Genomic DNA, 24,651 nt, shown 5'->3' with positions numbered 1-24,651 from the left:
GTTTAGAGAATAATGACAAATGGTTTATTTCTGTTTCTATCAAATGTATTTGCTCCTTTTTTTTGTTATTTGCTAGTATTACACGTAAGAAATGCTGCGCCAAAAGTTGGGAGAACTGTCCTGTATATTGCAGTGTGATATGAGAATGGTATAATGGGTTGCACAGAACAAATACGGCCAAAGAGTCTCACATATGGAACCGTGTTCTGAGGCAGGATAACAGCAGAGTGTGTGTGTGTGTTTCCGTGCAGGGGCTCTGTGGATGTGCATTGTGTTGAACCCCCACTGTAAACCCGAGCAGAAGGGATTCTGGCTTCGACAGCTTCGCAGGTGGAACAGTGTGGACGTCTGTCCCTTGGAGGATGGTAACCATGGCAGCGAGCTGACCAATCTGACCAACGCTCTGCCCCAGGGCCTTCTCGGCAACCCAGGTGAGATGGCACCTGGCTGAGGCCGAGATTTCTCCTTTCTTTCATTTATTGTTTTCCCCGAAATCCTCTCCCACATCTCTTCTTTTCTCATCCGTACATTTCAGTCTGTGCCTCCTCTTCTGTTCAGCCGTTGTATTAACACTGTTGAGTCTTCTCTCTTCCCCCTCCCCCCTCTCTTTTAATCAAGTCTCGTTCTATCAATCTTGTGCCTAGGAGTTGTATTACCTTTGTACCGAGCTAATAGAATGACCCTAATAATACAGTTTTCTGGCCTGAATTCCTGCGTGTGATTGCACTGAAAAAATCCAGACACGTTTTTTTATTAGTTAATCATGAAGATGTTCTGAACGAGAGGGCAGTTGGTGTTACTACTGCTGCCCTTCTGTCTGTTACCGCCCTGCTTTTGTGATGTTATTAACATTTTCAATTCTGCTACAACTGCAGTTTTCAAGTCAGTATCATGCTGAGCCTTACTCGTGTCAAGATGTTTGCCTTGTATTTCTGTCATTATCACCCTCTTATTTGTAAAAGCTTACGTTTTATATGGATAATGATAAATATGGGAGTTATTTGTTTGCATTTTTATCAAATTAGCACCATTTATTTTGCCCAATGATGTATTACTAACGCCCATTTGCAGTGTAGGAGTGGATGTAAACACAACCATCACTGGATGACTGCAGCCTGATGGTGTTGCTACTCCAGGAAAATCAGCAGCTAAACTGCTTTTGTACTGTGTGCCCCCCCCCCCCCCCCACACACACAGCCTGTACACCTCAGTGCCACCACATGGGATTAAAAACTGACCTTGTTGCTTGACTGACCCTCAGACTCACTGACTCGGCCTCACCGGACCGTGTTCACACGGGCGATTGAGGCCTGCGACCTGCACTGGCAGGACCCCCACCTGCAGCACATCATCACGGAGGACCACTACACCAACTACTGTTACCATGACAACATTGACAGCTCTCTCTTCGACGCCAGAGGGTGGCCCCTGTGGCACGGTGAGAGAGCGGGTTCGAGGTCAGACAAGTTGAATCAATAAAAAGCGAAAATGCCTCGAAACATCTTTTCGTCTCCTTCCATCCCCGCAGAGCACGTACCCACCGCCTGCGCCCGAGTCGACGCCCTGAGATCACATGGTTACCCCAAGGAAGCACTCCGACTGGCCATCGCCATAGTCAACACACTGAGGAGGCAACAGCAGAAACAGCTGGAGTTCTTCCGCACTCATAAAAAAGGTCAGTTTATTCACCATCAAGCTTTGGAAGAGAGTAAGAGGAATCTATCCTTTGTTTCCTTCGTTCTATTTTCCCCATTCAAGCTTTTATCGGACTGCATGTTTACTGCTGTACATGTTGTTAAGCTCTAATTTCCATTTCCCACAAAAATACATAGAACTAACTGCAGAACTCATCAGTGAGACTCTGATCTCTGATGATACCAGCAACCACACTTTACACAAATGCTTATTATTACGCCATTAACTTACCCATATTCATGATTTTATATTTAACATGTCCTTTTAGAGATGTGAGAAAGCTTCTGACAATCATAATACAATCAAACTATCGGAGACACTTTTGCCTGCAATAAAAAGTAAAGTTAGAATAGACAGTTTTAGCTTGAAATGTATTTTAACATGCTAAAAGCTACAGGACCATTAACAGTAATAAAATACATTACGAGAATCCACAAACTGGTTCAATTCACCCACGGTTTCTTTACAAGACACAAATATGCTTTCTGATTCATAAACTGTAAATGATCGTTTGTCTATTATTTTCTGTATCTTTAGCTTTAAAAATTCCCTAGACACATTTGACGACACATACAAATATGTCTGAAAAAGATCAGGTACCTCATTACAAATCCATTCCTTGTCCAGAATCTATGAATGATGCAATCTAGTTTTCACTTCAGATGTGTAACAGCTGGACACAAGATGACGAGTCTGTTCTCAGTGTTGCAGTATGAGAACTGCAGGTTTCAAGTTTCTAAATCTCTGTAGTACAAGTTGCATATTGGACCATGGGTTGGCCTCAAGATTAGTGATGATGATGAAGACATTTCTGCTGCTTCCTCGGCTTTGGAAGACGAGCTGAGGAACGTTTCCCTTCTACTCATGAATGTGAAAACAATAAAATAACAAGTAAAGCGCCTTAATGAGCCGAGGTTCTGGCTTTGAATGAAAGTCTTTTCTTTGGCTTTGTCTCCTTACTCATTCTCTGTGTGTTTGTGTTTCGCTGCAGAGCTGCTTCATAAAGGCATGACATCAGTTACCAACCTGGAGGGCTGGGTGGGCCACCCTCTGGACCCAATCGGCACACTGTTCAGCACACTGATGGAGACGAGGCAGGGCAGCGAAGAGAGAGTCCTGTTCGACTTCTCAGGTACACACACACACAAACACACACACACCTATATACACACACAGACACATACAAACAAGAAAATGAAGGAAAAAGTACCAACATCCTTTATTCATATATGGCAAGGAAAGTATATTTATATAGCATATTTCATACGTAGAGGCAATTCAAAGTGCTTTACATAATGCAGAGAAACCATCAGAAGCATAAGAAAAACAACACTGAAATACAAGGTAAAAGAATAGAGGCCTTTTTTGTGAAGAAAATGAAAATGTTAAAATTAATAGAAATTGAGGGTAGGATGGCATTCAGTCAAAGGCCGTACAGAACATGAATCCCTGTGTGAAGTAAAGTAAAAGTGCTAAAGTATGTCAGCTAGTACATAATGTATTCAAGTAAATCATTGACAGAAAAATGTCTAATGTGACTGATACATTATTAAATGATCGATACCGATGCATAATTTGTAAAGTTATAGCTGTTGTAGGTTTAGCTTAACTTGTCATGTAGAATTAAATCGTCAAGTCCAGTGGTTCCTAACTGAGGGGTCGAAGGATAATTGACAGACAACTGTGAAATAATTTGGACATGGATCATTTTACCTGCTTGAGTCTCAACAACTATTGAAATATAAAACCATGAGAAGTTCAGAGGATGAACGGATAACAACTCTTAGAGATCTGAAATGTGACAAGAACCGAGTCCGAATCCAAAATAGTTTTACTAGTTAAGTATACACTGTATGGTGTATACCATACTGTTACTGTTTACCATTGAAGATACATTTACACTGCAGTTATTGTGTCTCCTTGACGGACCTGCAGCCCCTCGGGCTGCAATCAGCAGTGATGACAAAGAAGTGCTGATTGGCCGGCAGTCATCCTCCAATAACAGCTCATGAATAAGGAATACAGCAGGAAGAAGCACTCCAGTTAAAAAGTATTAATTATGCAGGGAGCTCAGCTAGACCAATCACATAGCACAGTCCTCACACGGCCACGTTAGCTCTACACTGATGGGCAACAATCTGAAATTTCTGCATGGTAGAAAGTAGTGACTTTTCAATTAGGACTCTGCTGTTTATATCTGATAGAGAGTGTGTGTGTGTGTGTGTGTGTGACTCTGTGTGTGTGTGTGTATACGTATTCATTAGGGACTGTTTACCCTCCTGGGATGAACTGTGAGGTGTGCCAAGACATCATTAAGCCATTAAAACACACGGTTACCATCCCCAGGAGAATACACACTGTGAAAAAAGGAACAGCAGAATGAACAAATAGATCAATAGATCTATCAGCACTCTGCTAGGTCCACAGCCCAAAGGGAACATTCTCCTCCCTAAGTCATCTCTCACACTTGAGGATGGAGGATCCAATCTCTGAGCCCTTTTATTGAATCTTTTTAAGTAGCTTGTTTGGAGGGAATCGACGAGATGTAAGAAAAAATGAAACGTAAGAAATAAGTTTATTTATCAAAAGATAAGACTTGGGTGTGCAGCACAAGCTGAAGTAAACACAACATAGTGAAAATATTGGGTTTACTTTAGCATTCAGTAAAAAACAATTTTTAGGAGGCTGAGCACTCGTCCGTCTCAAGTTATCAAAAAAGCCAACGTTTAGATGTACATAAAGAAATAACTTTTCAATGGTGGACCAGCTAACTACTTGTTATTAACATGATTGGTTATGATAAGGACAGTTATCTCTAGTTCTTGCACTGAGTGAACTAAAATCCGTAAATTGTTCTGAGCCAATAACAGATGTCTTTGTTCCCCCCAAACAAACTATTTCAGCATATTTGATAAAGTAGATACAAGGATATGGATTTGATAAAATGCCACTGTACTCCATCCCTGGTCATCAGTCAGTTTTTCTTTGCCAGTTTCTGTGGTGTCCCAAAACGTTTGAAAGAGTGAAAGAGTAGTTTTCCTCGGAGCTGAATGAATCCTGGTATTTTACCAACTTGAAACCAGATCTGAAATAAAGCCCATCCCTATCTCTCAACCTGCCTCTCCCTCCTCTGCTTCACCCGCAGGCTCATTTGGTCCAGGGAGGATGACGGAGCATTTCGCTTTCCCAGCGCAGCGTTTCCTGGAAGACGGAGAGTCGTTTGTGTCGCTGGCTGTGGAGACGGCGCTGATCGGGCTGGGGCAGCAGAGGATGATGCCGGACGGCCTCTACGCCCAGGAGAAAGTGTGTCGCAACGAAGAGCAGCTATTGGCCAAGCTCCAGGAAGTCAATTTGAACGACTCGTTGGTGAAAATCTTTCAGAAGCAAGCCGTTTTCCTGCTAGAGGGTGAGGAGAGCTCAAACATTGTGAAGAAAGTGTTGATTCTCGATTTTCTATTGTGGCGAATTACATCTTAAGTTAGTAAACTGAGAATCTACATTTTACAACACTGAAGATGTCACATGTGACCCAGCTTCAAATGTGGAAAAATTGCCCCCTCTACATTTCCCCTATAATTATTTCCATCATTGGTTTATCTGCTGTCTATTCTCTGAAATAACGATTTCCTCTATGACATAGGGAAAACTGTCTGTTATAATTTCCCACTATCTAAGGTGCCATCTTTAGTTGCATTTCAAATCGTCATATTTTGAAATGATGATAATTTTGGTGCTACAGACAAGGTAGAGAAGTCAGGACGTATCGAGGGACAGACCAACAAACACGTTGTTGGTTTTGGCCTTTTTAAGTGAAAAAAATAAAGAAAATAATGCAGAATAATTAAAAACCTTATCGTTTACGATATCTTTACACTTTGGCTTTTATTAAAATTATATCCAGCTACAGAGAAAAATATACTGTGTATATAGAAATTAAGGTTAGATTAATCTTAATACCTTTTCCTAGACGCCATAAACCTTTAAACTCTTTTGTTATTCTTGTAATTTTCATCTAGACCTATTTATTATTATCATTGTTTGTGGCTGCAATGTGACGCTGCTCTAAGTGAAGTCATTGCTGAGAGGCTGAGACAAAAGTCTCTGTACGTTTCTAGTGGTTGACTTATGGCATGATGGTGATTAACAGCTGAGTTGTTCTGTTCACATCAGGGTCTGTGAGTGTTTAATCTGTGGTATCAAACTTGTGGACATATCAGGCATGGAAACATCTCACGCACAAGGTCACAGTCAAGTCTTTTATGAGCTGCCGTGCTGCTCTTCACTGTGCTGAATGCTGAGATCTGTGATTGTACATTCATCTCTCCGTAGGCCAACTCTGCGGACTGAACTGATCTTTGTCTTGTGTCTCTGTGCGTTTTTTCTTCCAGCTGGTCCTTACACTGGTCTGGGAGAACTACTCTACAGAGAGAGCGTGCCCATGCACACCTTTGCCAAGTATCTCTTCACCTCGCTGCTACCTCATGAAGCCGAACTGGCGTACAAAATTGCACTGAGGGCTATGAGGTGAGTCAACTGGACAGAGGGTCAAAACAGAGAAATAAAGAAAAAGTGAGAACGGGAGGTACCGTCCTTCTCCGTCTCCTTTTGGTCTCCTCTGTTTAATGTGTGAAAGAGTGAGTTTACCAGGGGTGATATCAACAGCCGCAGGCCAAAAATGCTTCTGGACACAATTAGACCTACAATCAGTCGAGCAACGAAACATGGATGTAGCGGAGAAAAAGTTAATTCAACTTCCACCAAATTAACAAACACTGGAAGTATTGTTGGAGTTTCGACATCAGCGGCCGCCATTTTGGTTTTATAAATATAAATGCTTCCTCGGTGCTCCGCTCTCAAACGTTCCCCCTTTTTTAGATAAATGGATGGAAAACTATCTGAAGGAGGGGGAGGTGGCAGACCCTTCTGCGAGAGTGAATAAATATGAGCTGGCTGATTGGTCTTGTTTCCAGGCGCTCAAAAAGCGTCTGATGGTACAGACATGGAGGAATGGAGGCAGATTTAGGAGCTATCTGGGGCACTGTTTAATGACAAAACCTCCTTTTGCTGGAATATTCACTAAATAATTCAACACGGCTGAAAACCAGTTTTATAAAATGTGTGAATAATAAATACATGCTGTTGGTTTCCTCCCTGACCGCCACTGGAAACTTTATTTCCTCTTGCCCAAATTACGCCCCTTGGATTTTTACAATAATGTTTATTTTTGAAACTCCAGACTTGAAGCATAGAGGAGAAATATTAATCTTGTGGTATCACAGCAGCTATAACTGGATATAACAGGAGTGTGGAGGAAAAAGGAACCAAGCTGTTATTTTTAAACCCATCCTTATTGTGGCCTGAGGCAAAGATCCACCTGAGTTTATTTGTGCCGACAGACAAAGGAAAGCTATCGATTGTTTCTGTAACAGAAGCATTGCTCTCTAATAACTTCTTTACCTCCATGAAATGTTCATCTTAGTGAACAGATCAGTTCCTTTGTGATTACGCTTCTCTGTCTGTGTCTAATTGAGTTTTCCTCTGTGCTCAGATTGCCAGTCCTGGAGTCCACGGCCCCCTCTGGCGACATGTCCCGGCCTCACCATATAGTGTCGGTGGTGCCCAACCGCTACCCTCGCTGGTTCACGCTCAGCCACATAGAGACCCAACAGTGTGAACTGGCCTCTACCATGCTCACTGCTGCTAAAGGTACAAACAGAAACTGTCTGAAACTTTTCACACAACAATGATTTATTCAAAAAATGTTGTGCCATAATGACACTCAATCAGTTCTCATTTTATTTGGCACTCCCTAGTTACAACTTTAGTTAAATTTGTTCTGCTTTAGAGAGGTCTTGTCAACTGTGTGCTCATTTTAGAGCTGTAGTCTGTGGTGCTGTTGAAGAATATGCATTATATAGAGGTGATTCTATTGTTTAGCATACCCATATTGTTATACAGTAAATATGATCCGAATAATAGAAGCACCACCAGTATTGACTCCATCCAAACTTATCAAATACTTAAATCAACTCCTGTCTCAAGCAGTTTCAGCACAAAATCAACATTATAAGCTTCATAGAGTAAGATTTATTCCAGGACTGATACATTAGACTGTGAAGAAAACTGATGAACTGACAACTGATTGTGTTCTAAACCCTATAATTCACTTTAAAAAATAAACTTGAGGATTATTTTATATTCAATTTCTGCCAGTAGATCCCTGTCACCTAATTATTACACACTGAACCTTTAAGGAGATACGTTATTTGTGTAATTATAGGAACAATAACAAGATAAAGTGACATGTCACTATAACCGTTGGGGATGTTGTCACTAGTGCGTAATCATCTAAATTGTAAAAAATATTGTTTTCTTAACCCTAGAATGGCCCTTTATATTTAAATACCTTATATTTACACCGGTAGCCGGTCCTCTCTAAACACCTTTTGAGTTTCTATAACAACAGAAGTCTGCCACAGGTTCTCTTTCATGTTTGGAAGGGGAGGGTGAGGTGAGGGGGACTCGGCTGCAACATGAAACTTCTCACTAACTTCAACCCACTGAACTTTTACACAGGAAACGTTTCTGTAACACTGTGTGTCGCTTTGTGCAGTGTTAGCCTCGACCCTACCCCGAAGCCATGTAGGTTATTTATGTGTCTGACCACCTACAGTGTGAACCACCTCCCCTCCCTAACCCGCCAACACTCCCTAGGTTGTTCCATGTTACACACTGTGTCAATTTTAAATCTGGACAAAATATATTTATAATCACCAACTCTAAAAATATCCCATAGGCACGACTGTGTTTATGATGGTATGTGTGTGAGTGTGTGGGGGGGGGTGGTGTATGTATGTGACTGTATAAATGGATGCTTATTTACAGCTACTATTTAATTCAAGGCACAAGTTCTTCTCTTCAGGCACTGACTGAATATTTTTCTTGCTCTAACATACCAACTTGTCATTTAACAAAATAGTTTGATGTTTTATCAAAGAGGTTTTAACATTTTGTAAGTCACGTCATTAGTATGAAACATATTTGAACATGAAATGGATCATTATAAAATGAGAATAGTTTTGCAACATAAGAAGACTAGAAGGGCCTCCTGAGAGCGCACACCCCCTCCAAGGCTAATGCCCTATCTTTCCATGTCAAACCAGTGTATCGCATTAGTTATCTAGACTGTGACATGGGCCATATTCTTGTTTGTCCTGCCACAATTTCATAATCAACCAAAACATTTATACACTTCTCATAATAACATGAGAGGGTCCCGACCTTACTACGTAACTTGAGATAATGGGATTTGAATAAGAGATCTCTAACTTGCTGGATTGAATGTGTACAGCACAATTCGCCGCGTAGTTAAACATACACTCACGTCATCGTCCCTTAAGTTGTTACCATCCGTGTAGACAATCAGACCTTGTAGTTTCAGATGAAGTTGTGTGCGTAGTTGCAAGGGCATGTATTCGCATTGCATAATCTATCTTACAAATAGAAATAAAAAACACAGATGTCACATAACTCTAACTATATTCCTACACAAATGAATTTACCTCTGTGATCAAAGACTGTTAAAACACCAACTCAACATTACATCTGATGTCATTGGCTGTTTGTTGTGTTCACAGGTGATGCTCGTAAGCTTCAAACAGTGTTAGAGTCCATCCAGAAGAACATCCACTCCTCATCCCACATCTTCAAACTGGCCCAGGATGCCTTCAAAATCGCCACCCTCATGGACAGCCTGCCGGACCTCACGCTGCTCAAAGTCTCTCTGGAGCTGGGCCTTCAGGTAAACAACACAGACACACAAGCAAACGCACTTTGTGAGACTAACGTAGACTCTGAGCTAATCCCGTGTTTCTTATAGGTGATGAGAATGACCCTGTCCACCCTGAACTGGCGGAGGAGGGAAATGGTGCGGTGGCTCGTCACTTGTGCTACTGAAGTCGGTGAGTAGGTCTTTCACCAAAAAACGTGTCTGCCCTCAATATGGCACTGGCACAGTTTACAGTAATAAGGGTGAAGGCAGGGGCGGGGCCTCAACTAAAATCTGATTGGCCCTTTAAGTGCTTAGTCACTTGACTCCTAAAAGATAAGTAAACACCATAAACTACGTCTTATTTGTTGTTGTCCGTATTTTCTAAGCTTTTGGGGATCTGCTTGTTCAATTGCGTGTTTTTACTCAAAGTTATAGAATCAACAGCAAACAAGTAGTACCTTACTGAATAGGCAATGGTTCATGAATGTTGGACATGTACTCTGCCCCTTCATGGGTACTTATTCAGCAAAATCCTAGCTCTGACCTTGGGTGCAGGTTTTCCTCCTAAAGTTTCTGTTTATTTTTAAGGAACTGTTCCTTATTTCTTAAAAAAATTACAGCTTTTCCTTATAGCTGACTATCTCCCTTTTTTATCATTTTTTTTTATGATCTTGTTTTCAACAAGACAAGACGGCTTTAACTGATGTATTTGGCAAATCTACCGCTATCTTGGGTGACGAGTTTGGCTGGTGCAAAGCGTTACTACATTTTCAGAAAACATAAAAGTAAAATGTGTTTGGATTTGGTTCTTTTAGATTAACTCATTTTTTGCTGCAATGAATAGTCTTATTTTGTGATTATTTTTGTCATGCTCCACTCAGGAAAATGACAATAAATGAACAGAAACCCATTTAAAGTAAGCTAGTTAGCTCGGGTTGCTGATGGTTGCAGATTAAATTAGAGTGGACACAGTATCTGCAGAAAGAAAGAAACGTTTCTTACACTATTGTTGTGTTTTTGGTTAATTACTACCTCCCAGCTTCTGGAGTTACTGAATATTTTTCTTTCAACAACCCCGTATACACAGCTTCATGCAAGGAAATCTAGAGCTTGACAGGCCTACTGTGCTCAGCTCCTGTTTGGGGAGGGGATCAGCAAACGTTGGCAAATGTCAGTTACAAATAATTTAGACGGGCGTATGTGGAGATATGAGAGATTTTTGAGAAACATCAGGCCTGTCTTCACAAGACCTTTTAGAAGTGGATTTTGGAGGCCTCTCAGCAGGAGGGAAAGAATGACTGGCAGAGTAGTAATTATGGAAGATTGTGGGCTTGGGGCTGATTAAGTGGGCCTTATGTTTGGACTTGAATACTGAAACCCAGTGGCTGATTTCCCTGAAGTGGACAGGAAGTGGGGTCCAGAGGGGAACACCCTCCTCCCAGATGATTTCTTGTGAATGTGGGGGAGTGACAAGGAGTCCCTGTTTCTGTGAGCACAGTTTGAATGGATGCATTGAGAACATGCCAGTTGGTGATGTAGAGAGGGGCCAGGCCATATAATGTCACTGCATTAGAATTAGAATATTGGATTAGACGGTTAAAAGCCATTGTAGGGTCTGTGACGCAGTTTGTTAGAAATCTGGAAAAATTGAATGATTTCTGAGTACAGACCCTTGAGTTAAATAGGATTTAGTCTGAACAGAAACATCCCAGAGACATAATTAAACAAAAATATGCTGTTTGGATATTATATCGGATAATGAAATCCAATTTGTAGTCATGACTTATTCATGTATGGTTGACGTTGGATTAAATGTCTTCAAGGACTAAAAAGAGCATTATAACTTCCAGTAGTGAAAAGTTGACATTACTTATGCATTTTATATTCCTGTGACTGCAGGATTTAAAGGACAAGGCTGGTCAGATTTTATTATTTTGTTTAACAAATCATATAAAAACCCATAAACCACTGTATTCCACGGTAAAAAACTCTGTGGTTCCTAGTAAAATATAAATATTTAGAAATACCTTTTTAACAAACTGGAGAAAATTGGGCGTTTTGGGGGTTCTTAGTGGCATATAATCTACATTTGGTTTATGCTGAATAATGTAAGGCGAGGAAATACCTAGTGTGAAAAACAGTACCAAATGGTAAGCATGTAAAATGAAAAAGTTAAAGGATTGACAATTCAGCCTTGGTGTACCCCGGAAGGGTCTTTTAAAGTGGGTTGAAGATGTTCTATTCAGATGTAAAACCTTTACTAAGATGACTTTTCCTTTCTGCCTAGGTGTGTTTGCACTGGACAGCATCATGCAGAGCTGGTTCACCCTCTTCACCCCCACCGAAGCCACCAGTGTTGTGGCTAGCACTGTCATGTCCAACAGCACCATCGTCCGCCTGCATTTGGACTGTCATCAACAGGAGAACCTGGCCAACTCTGCTCGCACCCTGGCCCTGCAGTGTGCCATGAAGGACCCCCAAAACTGTGCCCTGTCTGCCCTGACGCTTTGTGAGAAGGACCACATTGCCTTCGAGACAGCCTACCAGATTGTACTGGACGCAGCTGCTACAGGAATGAACTACACACAGCTGTTTACAATAGCACGCTACATGGAGCACCGTGGTTATCCAATGAGAGCGTACAAACTAGCAACATTAGCCATGACTCACCTGAATCTCAGCTACAACCAAGACACACACCCGGCCATCAACGATGTGCTGTGGGCATGTGCGCTCAGTCATTCGCTGGGAAAAAACGAACTGGCAGCCGTCATCCCCCTGGTGGTGAAGAGTGTGAAGTGCGCCACCGTCTTGTCGGACATTTTGCGGCGGTGCACATTAACGACTCCAGGCATGGTGGCACTGCACAGTCGCAGGAACTCTGGGAAGCTGATGTCTCTGGACAAGGCTCCACTCAGGCAGCTACTGGACGCCACTATTGGGGCCTACATCAACACGACGCACTCTCGGCTGACGCACATCAGCCCACGCCACTACAGCGAGTTCATAGAGTTCCTCAGTAAAGCCAGAGAGACGTTTCTCATGGCACAAGACGGACACATCCAGTTCACCCAGTTTATAGACAACCTGAAACAGATATACAAGGGCAAGAAGAAACTCATGATGCTCGTTCGAGAGAGATTTGGTTGAAAGTGGACCAAAAGACTATTGCCCTTTTTTTTTTTACTTGAGACTTCTTTTTTATCCTTTTCTAACTTGAAGTGAATCCACTTAAAACAACATTCATATTCATATGATTTGGGACTACTGGGTCTAATGTGATACTGAACTGAAGGGTGTAATTATATGCACATACCATAGAGATGTAGGGCTATTTAAAAAGCAGCATCAAAAGAAAGAAAGTCTCCTGCACATTGATTCCAAGCCACAAAATGTGAAGAAAAAAAGCCAACGTTTCTATCCCACTCTAATCCCTGACAGGTCAAAATGCTTAAAAATACCACACCCACATACATATGATTATGTAACAGAAATAATAAGAATCTCAAAGCAAGAACATGAATCTCAACGACAAAATATCAACAATATATCAGAAAATTAATTGTAAGAAAAAATGGATAGGCCTGGGTGGCCTTTCCAGCAAATTTGCAAGGGTTAATGCTATTACTATTAACATTATCACTATTATCACCATTATTATTATTGACAGTAAAAATAAAACAGATTTTTTTTGCAGTAACCATTGCTGAGTGGACATGTCTTGGTGAGATTAAGTATAACATTTTGCACTATATCATATTATAGTGCTGTGGATAAAGTTAAATACACAGTAGTGAAAAATGACTAGATAACCAATCCTTTCTACCTCTACCTCTCAATAATTCTTCTGTTGGTCGTAGCAAATTCCCTATTGTACGCTATTTGTTTTTACTTGAAATTATCTTTTCCATCCACACACAAGACCGGAATTAAATTAGGCTATAAATTTAAAAACGTGTGAATATATCTATGTCAAGGGTTTTGACCTGACACATTTTCGGGCTTTGAAAGTGTTCTAAAAGTTGTGACTTGGAGTCACTGTGCAGTTTCTTCTAACTAATGTGATATTGAACACAGGTTCCCGAAGGCAGATCCTTAGACCTTATTCAATTCAAGCCGCACTAAGTGTCAGCCTAAGCACAGACAGATCCTGGGTTGACTTCCGTGTTGGAGGAAAGAATTGGACAGTCCAAGGTGATAGGGTTGAGATATGAAAAATGCTGCAGGGTGAAGTTTCTCTCTGAAAATGAGGGAAAAAAACTGAGCCCCGAAAGCAACAGCTGGTATTGATCTGTATAAAACCATTAAGTCTGCAGAAGCGGAGAACTGTTTGTCCTTTTTTATATATGTATGAAAGTAAGAGAGGAAGAGTGTTACACTGAGTATATACTGTATTGTCTAATGGCAAAAAGTCCACCTTGCACTCCTCCTGTGTCCCTCTGTTAACATTCACAGCCTCAAAGAGAAAACAAATGGCTTTAAACCAAATGGAGCAGCTCCATCTGAAGTATTGAGTACCTCTTTTTAGGGATCCAGCTTTACCCCCCCCCCCCCCCCCGCCCCCACCCCCACCCTCCGCAGTGCTCAGAAAAACTCAAAATCCATCATCAGAATTCATCAAATGGGTCGATATTTGTTCCTGCCATCTTTAGGCCGATTGTTTATGCTTCGCCGTCTCAAATGTTCAATATGCTTCGTTTACAGACTATTTGTTACGGACACACAACAAACTGTCACAGTGCTCGCTCTTGTGGAAACTTTGCCACTGTCAACATACATTCTCAGGGATTTCTCTTAAAAAAAAAAAACAAGACAAAAAAGAGAACAAAAGCATTTTAATGTCCTGTATATATGAAAGTATATGTCTGAATATTGAAAAAAAATGTATATGTTGAGTAATTTATGACAGAATATTCTATGTAAGGCACAATACTTGAAGCTGCAGTACTTTTGGTTTTTTGAAACAAGAAAAGAGAAACATATCAGAAGGACTAGGGACTAGGTCAAAACGTTCGCCTTGCATCGCATCAGGAGCTGGGGGAGACAGTAGTACACACAGAGTACATGCTGGCAGGTCTGGCTCTGCAGACATGCAATGAACTGCAGGCACTGGCCACGTGAAGACAGGAAGTGGACGTTCAAAGAGAGAATTCTCCCGAATACAGAAGTGTATTGGGGACGGCAGACGTGAGAGAGGACTGTGGAGATCTAGCAGCGACGTGTTCAGATGTCAACTGCTGCGACACCCCAGTGGACACGTCTCCTCCTGCAGTGATCCGATCACGAGACCAAGCTGCTCTACGCCCAGTGTCCATGCCTCCTCTGCTCACATCTGAACTTTGAGCGGGACAGGAAGTTGGGTAAAGTTTTATTTCACGAGTCCTGTGTGTTACAGCTAATATCCTGTGAACTTTCCTCATTACTTTCCTAAAGATTTACTGTTGATTACAAATTTATTTCAAAGAAATGCCTACACAATTTTGGATTCGCCTCATTTGGGTCTGTGAACTCCAATTGATTTCCAGATAGTCTCCCATGAAGTTTCCTGAATGCATGGTTAACATAGAGACTGAACAATCAGCCAAAATTAAGAATAAAGTTTCTAATAATAAATCATAGAATAATAAATATTTGCTGATTTAATGAAAATGAATCTGGAAGTTTCCAAGAATTTAGCTGTAAAATACAAAAGCTGTAAAATAAAACAATGCTCTATATCATGGATTTTGACTGTTCCACTATTTTGTGCGTTTTCATTTTATTTCCCCTCTCGTTCAAGTGTTTTCATTTCTCTCTAGAATTCCTCACACAGGAACAGCCTTCTTTCTTGCCTTGTCTTAATGCTTTAAAACAACCAAATGGGAGTTCTAACTACCAAACCTTTTTCATAGGCCAGCTGACGTTTGGTTACAACTTTTCTTAGTGTCTTTTTGTTTTTTAGCTGAACTGTATTCTGTGCTTTAAAAGCCCATGTCATCCGTTTTTCAGTGTCGTCTCTTAGAGGTCTGTTGGTAGCTCCTTTGGTTAGAAGCGAATATTACTCCCTTTTATTTATTACGTTAGGTAAATGATTGTACAACCATGTCGACATGCTCATGAAGTTGAAACTAAGATTTGATACACTGATCGATTTATTTATGTAACTAAATCACTGTTTTATAAACTTGTTATTGAATCAACATTTTGTTTGGATTAAATTAGTTTTTTGACAGCAGGACGACCTCTGTCTTCTTTCTTATTTAAGCTCTTGTTTTCTACGTTCAGTTACTTCTGCACTAATTCTTAGTGGTGTCCTGTCTCTAAGGTGCTTATTTCAGACTCTGTTAGTTTACTGAGAAGAACTTGTTCGTGTGAGGTGTGGGACAAATGTTTGCTAAAATGTCCAAAGTCAGAGTTTTTAGTTTTTTTGTATTTCCATTACTCATATTTTAATTACCTTGTTTCCATCATATATCAGTACCAGTTGTATTTATGTATCATATATATATATATATATATATATATACACGGATAGAGACATAAACGGGTTTCAATGTTAAATTCTGTATGGCTTGTCAGTACAGATTAGTGCTCTCAAGGAGGAAGTCATAATTTCTCTTCCGGTTATTTGTCTTCCTGCAAAGATAATTTGGGAATTTTAAGCTTTGCTTATCTACTTCCTGTCTCTTGTCAACAGGGAGCAGCGAGCAGGAAGCTCTTTATAAAATGACTTTTTCTTGAGGAAACAAAGGACCATTAAATGTTGCAAGCTAAAGTCACTTAAGGGTAAAACCCTTAAGTGACTGAATTAATGTCGACTTCTGGGTCGTATAGAAACTCCCTACAACTATTTTTCTACACATTCTTCAGTCGTTCTGCTTGTGTTCACCATTTCTACGTCTCTACGTTTAAAAGGTTCAATCCTAATCACTGAATCGTTTTAAGATGACATATTTTCCAAGAGTTAGTATTTAATTAATCAAATGAGTTATTTGAATCTGACAAGAAATTCTTAGAACAAAGTTACTGGAGCTCACTGACTGCCATCTCTGCAGCCTCTTACGGTGACTCCTTCTGTATAACTAAACCATTAAGTTTCTTCATGACAAATTCCATCCACCGATGAAGGACACAAGATGTGGAAGAAAGTTCACAGTAAGTGGGGTTTGTGTGAGGTCACTGACAATCTGACAAAATGAGCTACAGCAGAAACACGTGGAAACCTAGAAAAAAGGGTTTAAAAAGGTGATTAATCAAACTTTCTTTGCAGAGAGTGATGTGAAGAGATCAACACCTGTTTAAGCTGCAAGCCGCCGATAAGCTCGGCTTTGCACGAACACTTTGAACAAGAGGAAACGGTTAGCCCATCTCTGTCTCTGTCTCAAGGAAACACAATCTTCCTCCCATCAGCTTGAATGCTCATCTACCTACTAATTCCCCAAACCTCTGTCTGCCTGTATGTGGAACTCACATCTCGCAAACCGTTCATCCCAGTGTCTGCTTCTCCCTTTCCTTGAAACTGCAGTCGTCTATTAAGGGTTATTGTTCACACATCAACCAATCACATGTTTCCTTTAGCAGCAGATTCACACTTAACACACTCAACAACAGGAACATCTTCTTCTACAGTATCCGTCGTTCACACACCTCCACAAAAACACATACAGTAAATATCGTATTGTATCTGTGCACTTGATCCTGGATGCTTTTATTGCTGCTTCAGGCTATTATCTGGATCAAATGCAGCAAAATGTCAGTCAGAGCATATCCTGTACCCAGGAAGCAGCTTATTTCTGTAAGCTCATCTGTGTAACTGGCACCACAGATAAATCTTATCACCCTTAATCACACATGTCCTGTGTGGACCGGCCTGTTATTCCATTCCTGCTACAGAGTTAGTGAAGCCATCCGCCTAATATAATCTATCTCCAAAATAGAAAGTTGTATGGTAATCAGAATTTAAAACAACTGATTTAACGCTGACACAACATATAATTTAATGTAGACTCATGTATACAATTGAAAACAGTGCGTTGTATTTCATATGAACTGAAGGCACCACTGAATGAAGCTGTAACAGGGTCTGACCCTGGATCAGCGGAGCAGTAGATCACTGCTGCTCGGTTTGGAGGCAGAAATACGAGGGTTGCACAAAGCACCTTGGTGAAGATGACTCCACTGCACCAATCATCCATCACGCTCAGGCCTGTCCTTGGAATATATAATGTAATGATAATCTGATCCGGTATGCAAATGTAGGCACAGTGGGGTGACTGCAGGGAGAACAGTCCACCTGCCCCGCAACACGAGTAACCTTTATCTGCTGATCTGCTGCCAGATTACAGCCCTCAGTGGCTTTACAGTAGCAGTGAAGGCAAGCGGGAGCAATTGGGTTTGAAACACACTGTTTTCTAGACAAATTAGTCTACCGGCAGTTTGACCTGCAGGCGGGTGCTAGGTGATTCAGCAGGCAGCTGTGGCTCAGGGGGGAGTGGGTTGTCATTTCACCATAAAGTCGACAGTTTGATCCCAGTGTTCCCCGGGCTGCATGCCAAAGTGTCCCGGGCAGGACACTGAAGCCCACACGTCATGTAAACTGCATGTGTTAACATAAGTCCTCTCTGTTTTCAGCAGCGCTGTTTTCTATATCCTGTGTGTGATGGTGTCCACACAAGCAGAGATGCATCACGACTGTCAATCACACAGGGAGTGTGGCACTGGTGGAATCAGGTGAACACACACATCCAGGGAAGATGATTAACGCTGTGGAGGGAAATCATATCTTGATTATTGTTATAACGCTGTGAGAGCTGACATTATCAAGTATGTCACTCACTTTGCAAAAACCCTCTCGAGAGTACAAGCATTTACTGTATCATGTTACCGAACAGGATAAACTACTGTGCAAGCACATTGAGAGTGCATGCATTCACTGTGTCATAGCCTCATGTAGTCACGTAGTGCATGAGGTGCTTGTCATCACGCCACAAGTATAGTTGGCAGTTAGGAGGAGCAATAAGAAACAGATACACCAACTGCCTCACAACATCCTGAACATGATAAGATCACATCACTCGATGTGGATCACCTTCACTGACATGCTTTCAAACTAGGTTTAGATACTTGAGATTAAAGATACACATGGTCTGGCCCAAAATATTATCCAACAGCTCTGGATATAGTGTATTATTCACGTCAAACTTTAGTAATGGGATATTAATTGTTTTTTTGATCAGACTTTTACAAACACAACCTTAACAGATACAAGATATTGTCATATATCTAGACACATAACTCCGCCATGGCCAAACAATCCTACAGATGTCTGTCCAGCTTTCCAGGAAAATGGAAGTTCTCTTATAATCAGCATCAAACTGTGCAAACTCAAAGGCACCTTGAATATGTCAGATATTTTCATTTAAAATTAGTTTCTGAAAAAAAAGAAAAGAAAAATGTCCAATCTCAAAGCATCAAGGAAGGTGATTAAAAACCTTCCTGCAACAAAATAAAACAGGTTTCTCTCTGGTTCATACTTCATGTTTCCAACTTTGACAATGTAACAACCCTGTTAGTCTAAATAAATTATTCCGATGGAGTGAAACTGTCCCGGTTTCATAAACATTTGGAGCCAGTACATTGGAGCAGACACATCCAGCCAAGTATCACACCTCAGCACCTTTTCTACGGCTGGAACATCAGCTTAGTTTCCTCATTTCAATTACATGCAGAGTTCAACAACCTGTGAAAGGATTCCCGTTGCAAACCCATAAGACCTTTGGTCTCCATCATGATGCAACGTATTTATGACCTTTTCCTCCAGGATGAAAACACCGTCAGTCTCTTTTCTCTTGTCGCTCTTTCATCCGGGCCAACGAGAATCGGTGTGGGAGCCGTTTTTTCATTTTGAGTCCCATGGCCCGTGAGGTAGAAACCCTTCATATTCACAGCTTTAAAGGGAATCCAAAATGTCACAAGCAGAAGCAATTGCTGTCCATTAAGTTTTCATAAATGTCACGGCGAATGAAACAGCCAATAGCAATTAGGTATTTCCTGAAAGGCCAGCTCTTCACAGCAAAAACCTCCTTCCTGATGCACAGAAAGAGAGAATATTGTGAAACGGCAACACAATTCGTCCAATTATCTTGAGGATTTCCATTTAAAAAACAAGTGTAATTATGTTGAGATGTACAGCGATTAATCGATTCAGCTTCCTCAGTTGTTTGATGTTGTTTGGAGCACAAAGGAGCTTTTTTAAAATGTTTTTGTGTTGATGAAATCGCTCTCAAAACACTGACTATATATTTTGGGGATTTATTAAAGTTGCATCAATCAAAATTGGTTATTCTCAGGACAAAACTCACACCAGAGACCATTAGTGACTGATCAATCAGAGTCTCACTGGACCGATGGAAATATCCTGTCTGGTCTCTTAGCAACAGAGAGGTCCTTGCCGCCTGTTGATTGGCATTAACAAGTGCCCGCTCGCAGTGAGGCTCTTTGGGACCAGTATTAAGTCTCAGCTCTTCACTGGGAGCCTTTTCAAATGTGAATGCCACTGGAAGAAAAAAAAAAACCTGAGCAGTCTTTTGTTAGAATAAACGCCTGTTGAGTGTGGTCATTATTGTAATCAGATTTATGTTTTGCTGAGAGTGTGCATGGCAACACCTCCCAAGATCTACTAAACTCAAAAATGTACTTGTAAGCAGATATTATAGACGGATATATAGATATTTTGTCAATCCATCAGTTTATACGCTGCAGGTGCATGATGAGGAAAACTGGATTTACCAAGCTAACTGAAAGCAGTTGCCACTTGCAGTGTAAAAATACTTTAATTTGAGTGTGTTTGATGGGAGCCCACATCAAAAGACAGCAGTGAGGAGATGTAAAGGGGACAAAGAGCATCACCATCAGAGAGAGAGGGTCATCCCACCTTAGCATTTAACATGCAATGATGAGTGTTGCAGTTGTCACCACTAATGCATCTTAACTCAGAGAGAAAAACAGTCCAACAGTATCAGGGTTGTGACAAGCAGGTATGAAATCTCACCATAATGTGTGTTTTTTTTATCCAAGCACAGAGAGAAACATGTTTTGTTTTTGTGAAAGAAGCTGAAATTTTAATTTTCATCAATCCAGATTCCAAGGTGCTTATGTAGGGCAGAGGATGTCCCACCTTGTTAGGCCCTATGAGACAAATTGTGATTTGTGAATATGGGCTACACAAACACAATTTGGTTTGATTTGATAAGATTTAATACTCTGACTCTTCTTAAACAATTGTGCTATTCATGGTTGAGATGATGAGATTGTTAGAATCAATAACTCTAGCTCTAATGATGAACATGAATTCTGTTTTGTCTACATTAATAACTAGTTAACGATTATTGAGTGCAACTTGTAAATCAGAGAAACAGTGTTGAAGGGATTTAAGTGCATAATGTGCAGTGCAGTACAAAATTGTGTCATTGGCATGAAGGTGCATCTTAAACCCAGTTAAAAATGATGACGTTATCTATAGTGTATCGAGGAGGATGGATTAGTGAACAGGTTTTCTAAACAATATCCCCAAAACGACTATTGGACCAAGATTAAACAGACCAAACAAAACAGACACACAACCATCACAAAGAGCTGCCAACGAACAGATGTAACTTGTTCTCAAAAGAGACACATAGACAGAGAATGTCTGCAGTGACGCAAAATGACAACAAAGAGACATAAAACAACCACAAAGACACAAAATGACCAGAAAATTACACAGAACACTTACATACAGGTGGAAACCAAACACAAAATTGCTATATACAGGAACAAAACATCCGTAAAGACATGTTTTTTTGTCTTGTCAGACAGACAAATAGAAGGATTTTATTTTTTAATTCACACACATACACAAATTAGAAACTTCTAATTATCACATTGACCTCATTTACCCATAAATTGTAATCTATTTGTCTATCGATCTACCTGAGATTTACGTCACCTCTGCATTAAAACACACAAACCAGCACATTGAGTTCGGTTGGAAAAGCTCGACCATCCAAAAGAGAGGTTTGATCACGATATTGAGTCGGTTACTGTTATCAAATTATTTGGGTTCTGATTTTAGACATTTTACTCTGTTTCCAGTGCGGTTTGTTGAAACACATGAAGGCTCCCCAGGAGGTTTCTGTTCCCAGGTGGAAATAAGTGATAGCTTTCAATGATATTTATGACCAGTGTATATAATTAAATACTAATTATTACCTCCAGAGCTTATGCCTGAGCAGTGTTCCCCACATCGTCCCTATCAGATGATTAATAGTTGCCATTTATTCACTTAGTTAACAAGGACACAAAGCCAGCTTTTAATAGAATTAAGAGCTAATTTTCACTCAAAGCCATTAGCTCCTGAAAAGAAGCAGCCTGAATATAACATCAGAGAAGCTCCTCTTGATAACTTCCGACCTCGCTGCAATAATTCCTTGCCTCCCGATATAAATGTGTAATGCAATCCCCCTGTGAGATTTACGATTAAGAAAAAAAAAGAAAAAGGAATTAATACATTCAAGTTAATTTATATGCCTTTGTTAAAGCAGAAATTCCACCTGAGGGTATCTATTACCTTTATACTCTATTAAAGTGTTGGGGGCAGTTAATTAATGTGGTTTACTAGACTCTATCTGCTATCTCAAGCTCAGTGGGCTGTTTAAGGATTGGTGTTAATGTTTGACCATGTAATTATCTGCTGAGTGCACAGCAGGATCTGCTGGAACCAGGCCTCCCCAGTTTGTCTGCATGGTAAAATTCTCTTTTATGCTTTTTGTTTTATTAGTCCAGTCCATTTACAGTCAGTGGTGCGGTCTGACCTTTGCTTCTGCTCTGAACAAATCATTAATAGGTCTGAATGTTTGGCTGGGAAATCAACCAGTTAGTTAATCTAAACTTCAGAGAGAGATTGAAGTCCATGTGCAGCTTCCCCCCCCCAAAAAAAATCCTTGTGTGGGATTTTCGTGGATAAAAGTCAAAGGAAAACATCCAATGAGCAGCAATTCTGTGTTGATGGGCGAAGTAAGAGGAGAATAACCAGGTCAGACTGGTTTGAGCTGACAGAAAAGCTACATTAACTCAGGTAACCGCTCTTTGAAGCCACTTTCTCACATGCACAATGCAGAAGGAGATTCTTAGCAGCAAATAACCCGAAGCAGGAGGAAGGACGTAACGTATTAATTTTTGCTGTGGAGATCATATGTTTTTGTTTACAGCACATCAACACCAGCGTCGGCCGTTGACGTTTTCTGTGTGTATGGCACCGCTTTTTAATCCTGGGATATTTTATTTAACTATTTTCACGCTTTTTAGATGCGTCATCAACCCCCCCCCCACCCCTTAATCCCACTCGTTCGCGGTGATCTCCTGCTGTGTTCTCACTCTGACTCCTCCAGACGTTCTGCAGAGAGCACTTCAGGTTCCGCTCCTGTCCAGTTGAAGTGTTAGAAACGTAGTCTGGGCCGATGAATGGGGATTCCTGCTGAGCTGGCATATGATAGAGTCTTAATCTGGAGTCAACAGCATGAACCCTCAGCATCGTGACAACTTTATCTGCTACTTCCTGCAGGTTAATGCTCCATGGAAACGTCAGTTCAGTGACCTCCACAGTCACCAGATGTGGATCCATCAGAGGATCTATGGAACAGGAGAGTGGATGAATGTGCAGCGGAGCTCAGAAAGTTGGCGGTTCAATCCCAGTCCGCCCCATTCCAAGTGCCAAAGTGTCCATTGGCAAGATACTGAAGACCAAACTGCCCCTGAAGACTGTGACGACTGATGTGTGATAGAGAAAGTGCTGCGCATAGATGTACTGTCTGAATGTGTGTGTCATCGTCACAAGACAAGCGATTATTTACCATTTACAAATCTGCAGAGATTAAGTCATATTACTAACATCTTGTGGGATCCATGCCATGAAGAATTGAGGCTGTTTTGAGCTACCCAGTGCTCGGTGAGTGTACATTTTAGAATTATATGAAAGTCAGTGGAGGAAGACAAGACAAGAAACCATCACAATAATCTACACAGTGGGAAGATTTTGACATTTGCAATAAATTCCTGGCTCATAAGACTACCCATCCTGATCTGTCTGTCTCGGCCGAGCACTGTGTCTGCCCGAGGACGAGATATCAGGTATACTGGCTCTGGCTCCCGGTGTTAGTCAGGAGTTAAGTGTCACCTGCTGCATGTTTCTCTACCTGAATGACATGTCATCTCAGCTTGAGAAGCAGGGATGAAACAAGGCTTTGGTGGCAGCTTGTCAGATGTGGAGGACTGAGGCAGAGGCAAAGGTGACAGGAAGAAGACAAAAAGATGAAACTCTGCCTCCTGAGGATTCAAATCCCCACGAACCTCTCAAAGATCGGACACCCGGCGTAAACCTGAAGGCTGGAGCAGGTTCAGATGAAAGAGCGGAGGTTGAACTGTAGTTTCATAGTAATGCTAGATAAATATATAGATGAGTTTCGTGTCAGCACTAATTCAGAGCAAGGGGTTCCATTTATCTTTTGAAATGGAATAAGTGAGTGAGAGTGTCTGCGTGTGTTCAAACTGAGCAGACACATGCATATATATATTTATATATATATATATATATATATATATATGACCCGAGACTCATCTGCGCTCCACAGGCAAACCTCCAGAGCACATGCTGAGACTCGCTGAGGTCCATCCCAGCCGAATGTCTCAGAGAGCACACAAACAGAGCAGAGGGGCAAATGAGGCACCAGGGGAAAAAGATGAAGGAGAGATCAAAGGAAAGGTTGAGGCCAGGCTGTAGCAGACAGGGAGAATATGGGAGTGGAAAAGGCTCGACTGAATAAGTCGGAGAAAGTGTAGATACATCGGACAGTTGTTAGAAGATAGTATGAAAGGGGTTTCTTATAGTAATTAACCTACAGAGAATTATAACTTTTTTTTTTATCACAATCTGATATTCAATAAGTGAAACACACCTAATCTACCAAACAGATTTTGAGTCAGATCAGTCCCTGTCATTGTGATTGACAACATGACAGCTCCCAAAGGTAAAGCCAAAACATCATGACCGCCCTCTGAACCCTGCTGACCGCAGTATGGGTAAAGAACCCAGCTTCCTCCATGTCAGTGGTTGGGGCAAGGGCCAAAATTAAAGGTCAAAGTATATGTTTCATAAATACCTTTAGAATGTT

The 24,651-nt window shown here is 41.0% G+C and overlaps 2 protein-coding genes across 2 annotated transcripts in view; one reads left to right on the top strand and one right to left on the bottom strand.

Annotated features, from left to right (window-relative positions):
* The window catches only part of zswim6 (zinc finger, SWIM-type containing 6), a 40,640-nt gene extending 26,612 nt beyond the window's left edge, over nucleotides 1-14,028 (top strand). Inside the window, exons 5-14 of the mRNA XM_053411236.1 lie at nucleotides 252-431; nucleotides 1,262-1,438; nucleotides 1,529-1,675; nucleotides 2,687-2,827; nucleotides 4,841-5,101; nucleotides 6,084-6,219; nucleotides 7,244-7,401; nucleotides 9,333-9,496; nucleotides 9,575-9,656; nucleotides 11,754-14,028. Coding sequence (XP_053267211.1) covers nucleotides 252-431; nucleotides 1,262-1,438; nucleotides 1,529-1,675; nucleotides 2,687-2,827; nucleotides 4,841-5,101; nucleotides 6,084-6,219; nucleotides 7,244-7,401; nucleotides 9,333-9,496; nucleotides 9,575-9,656; nucleotides 11,754-12,616 — 2,309 coding nt within the window. The 3' untranslated portion in view covers nucleotides 12,617-14,028. The remainder of the gene's footprint in view (nucleotides 1-251; nucleotides 432-1,261; nucleotides 1,439-1,528; nucleotides 1,676-2,686; nucleotides 2,828-4,840; nucleotides 5,102-6,083; nucleotides 6,220-7,243; nucleotides 7,402-9,332; nucleotides 9,497-9,574; nucleotides 9,657-11,753) is intronic.
* A 5,742-nt stretch (nucleotides 14,029-19,770) lies between these two features.
* Nucleotides 19,771-24,651, bottom strand: part of LOC128425183 (uncharacterized) — an 8,588-nt gene continuing 3,707 nt past the window's right edge. The window contains exons 2-3 of the mRNA XM_053411711.1: nucleotides 22,814-23,113; nucleotides 19,771-20,000 (exon numbers count right to left, since the gene is read on the bottom strand). Coding sequence (XP_053267686.1) covers nucleotides 19,771-20,000; nucleotides 22,814-23,113 — 530 coding nt within the window. The remainder of the gene's footprint in view (nucleotides 20,001-22,813; nucleotides 23,114-24,651) is intronic.

This window comes from Pleuronectes platessa, chromosome 19 (genome assembly GCF_947347685.1).
Source record: "Pleuronectes platessa chromosome 19, fPlePla1.1, whole genome shotgun sequence".
NCBI classification, from domain to species: Eukaryota; Metazoa; Chordata; class Actinopteri; order Pleuronectiformes; family Pleuronectidae; genus Pleuronectes; species Pleuronectes platessa.
Note: the sequence above shows the minus strand (reverse complement) of the source record. Positions and strands in the feature narration are given on the sequence as shown.